Source organism: Cricetulus griseus, chromosome 6 (assembly GCF_003668045.3).
Source record: "Cricetulus griseus strain 17A/GY chromosome 6, alternate assembly CriGri-PICRH-1.0, whole genome shotgun sequence".
Lineage (NCBI taxonomy): Eukaryota > Metazoa > Chordata > Mammalia > Rodentia > Cricetidae > Cricetulus > Cricetulus griseus.
The window spans coordinates 135,624,258-135,627,385 of NC_048599.1; the positions used below are offsets into that span (position 1 = coordinate 135,624,258).

The 3,128-nt window shown below is 49.0% G+C and overlaps 1 protein-coding gene across 1 annotated transcript; it reads left to right on the forward strand.

The window, feature by feature from the left end:
- The first annotated feature begins 710 nt into the window (after window positions 1-710).
- Il1f10 (interleukin 1 family member 10) lies at window positions 711-3,128 on the forward strand. The gene is made up of 4 exons (XM_035446335.1): window positions 711-742; window positions 2,150-2,235; window positions 2,515-2,642; window positions 2,916-3,128. Exons 1-4 carry the CDS (start codon window positions 711-713, stop codon window positions 3,126-3,128), a joined length of 459 nt encoding a protein of 152 aa, XP_035302226.1.

The following is a 3,128-nucleotide window of genomic DNA, read 5'->3' on the forward strand; positions in this document are numbered from 1 at the left end:
CTGCTCAGCATGAATCGGGTGTAGTCTTTAGGCCCAATCATCCCTGCATTTACTCTTGGGAGCTGCTCCCTTGCTTGGGTCTGTTCTGAGTTTCTTGTGTGCTGTTCTGGATTGGACTTTTCTGAGTGACCATTTTAGGAAGGCGCTCTGGGATGGGATACTCCTCCAGAAAGAACACAGCCCTGGGAAGCTTCGTGGCTTGGGGTTTATATTGGTCACTCTCGTCATGTCAGGGTGCTCATCTTCAAAAGCATGAATCTCTATGTGTCAATCCTCTTCTGATTTTCATCTGAAGAGAGAGGGCGGGGGCGTTTGGACCAACTGCTCACATGTCAGCAGCTCCGTTCCCAGGAATGATGCTTCCTAACCTTCAAACCCTGCCTGTTCTCCCCAGCTAAAGTGATCTTCCCTGCTGGGTAAGGGGGATAGAGCAGGGACCATCAGGCCAGGCTGGGAAATGGGACTGGATCTGCCCTGGGGTTATCCCCAGTCTGTGGAGCACCCACCTCTCAGCCTGGGAAGTGAGATGGTAGCTGTTTAGGTGAAACTGCTCTCTAGCTTCTGAGAGCTAGCATCTTCAGACAGAGCTAGCATCTGTGACTCCGTAACTCTGAGCCCCAGCATGACTGCCCCCAAACACACACCACTGTTCTCCTGACAGCCTTTTTCTTCTTTTCCCCAGTAAAGACCAGACACTCCTAACTGCAGGAATGTGCTCCCTTCCCATGGCAAGATACTACATGTAAGTAATTTTGGAGGTTTCTCAATCAAAGGGTCAGGGGATCACATGAGTAGCGAAAAAGCCAAGTCAAAGGAATGAAACTCCCTCTAGCCACAAAAAAACTCAAGAATTGGATAATTACTCTTCATCTTTGTCAATAACGACAGCCCTGTCTCCTGGTGGCAGACAAAAAAATATGTCAGGAGAGTACTACGAAGCCCGTTTTACAGATTTGGAAATTGAGGCTCCAAGAGATTGTCTAATTTTCTTCATGCTATATAACTACCCAAAAGCAGGGAGTGGGGTCAGACTCCATGTTCTCTGAACTGACATATCTTGCCCTTAGAAAGCTTTAATAATCTTGAGTCCCAATGGCAGCATCTTTATGGTGATCTTAACTGATCTAAAAAAAAAAAAAAATTCACTATAGCCCTGACTAGCCTGGAACTTGCTGTGTACATAATTCGGGTGGCCTCAAACTCACAGAGCTCTGCTCACCTTTGCCTCCCAAGTGCTGATATTAAAGTATTTACCGCCACACTGCTTCCCTGGCAATAACTTAGTGGTGTCTAAATAGAATGCTTCCAGCAGGTGAACTGTTAAGCCCCAGTTCCCCAAATCTGAGAAGAATGTCATGTGGCAAGATCTTAGCAGACCTTTGTTCTTAATGTCAAGTAATCTTACTTTAAAAACAAGAGATGAGCTGTTCTTAAACAGCCCTTACTAGCTGTTGCAGAGTCAGGCTCTTAGAGGAGGTGGCACTGGTCTGAGAGAAATTGATGGGCATCTCTGAAACCAGCTGGGCAACTAGGCTAATAACAGGCATGGTTTTGATGCTTCACATGCATGACAGTTTCTCCCCAGCTTCTCTGGTGCATACTTCCCTCCCAGGAAGGCCATTAGAGACACCACCATCCCCAATGACTAATCAGGCCCTGAGCTAGTTCTGGTTTGGCCTCCTGTATCTGGTTCACCCAGAGTGTGTACCTCAACCTGGCCAAAGTGGGTTCAGAGTCTGGTGACCCACTTTATTTTCAGGTTTCTCTCCCTTTTTTAAGGTTACAAAGCAAATCACACTTAATACAGCCTCAATCTCTTCATTAATGAGTGGTTCCAGTTCTGGGATAGGGCTCACTGTGTCCCCAGGATACCTGAGTCTCAAGGCAACTACTCAGACAGCTGGAAAAACATCCTCTACCTCTCCTCGAGAAGGCACTGGCTGCTGTGAGCCTATGACAATCCTGAGCCTAGGAAACCTGCTCTTGCTTTGGGATGGAACTGTTTCTGCCCTTATTGGAGTAGTGTTCCTCTCCTCTCTGGAAATAGAGGAGTCACCAAAGGCTCAGTGTGGTGGTCCAGAGTACAGGGATTGAAAGACACAATGATCCCTGAAGGCAGCAGGCCACTAACGTTGTCCTCCTATTTCAGAATCAAAGACGCACATCAAAAGGTTTTGTACACACGGAATGGGCAGCTGCTGGTGGGAGATCCTGATGCAGACAATTGCAGTGCTGGTGAGCCTCAGGGGGCCCAATCTCCATCTGTTACAGGCCTTTGATTCTTTTCTTCTCTCATGTCTTCAGAGACATGAGAATGTTGTGCCCATGATAACGAGAAGAGGTGAGGGACACCCTCAGCCTGCCCTGGTGAGTTCCACTCACCCAGCAGTCTCCATGCAGAAACAGGCCAGGTGTGCCCAGCCCCAGCTGCTCCTGGCTGAGCCATATCTTGCTAAAAAGCCTTCCATCTGGGGTCCTCTCACTTCTTGTGTTTCCTTCTGTCTTACCTCCCAGAAAAGATCTGTATCCTTCCTAACCGAGGCCTGGACCGCTCCAAGGTGCCCATCTTCCTGGGGATCCAGGGAGGAAGTTGCTGCCTGGCATGTGTTGAGACAAGAGAGGGGCCTTCCCTGAAGCTGGAGGTGAGAGACCCCTCCTCATCCTGGAGGACAGAGTCAGTCTTGCCCAGGTTGTCAGGTTGCAAAGGAATCTTTGTACCTCTGTGTCCCCTCACTTGTCCCCCATCTCTCTTTGCTTCCAGCAAGGGGATCCTCGCCTTTTGGGATCTACAGAAGGGACATCCCTGAGTCACTCTTTCCTCTTGAAGCCTTTGGCCAAGCTTCCAAAGCATTAAGGGATGACATCCTAATCAGAACACCCATCTCATCTCATAGTTGGCTCTCTTTTCCCCACAGGATGTGAGCATCGAGGACCTATACAAGGGCGGTGAACAAACCACCCGTTTTACCTTTTTCCAGAGAAGCCTGGGCTCTGCCTTCAGGCTCGAGGCTGCTGCTTGTCCTGGCTGGTTCCTCTGTGGCCCAGTTGAGCCCCAGCAGCCAGTGCAGCTTACCAAAGAGAGTGAACCCTCTACCCTTACTGAGTTCTACTTTGAACAGAGTCGATAG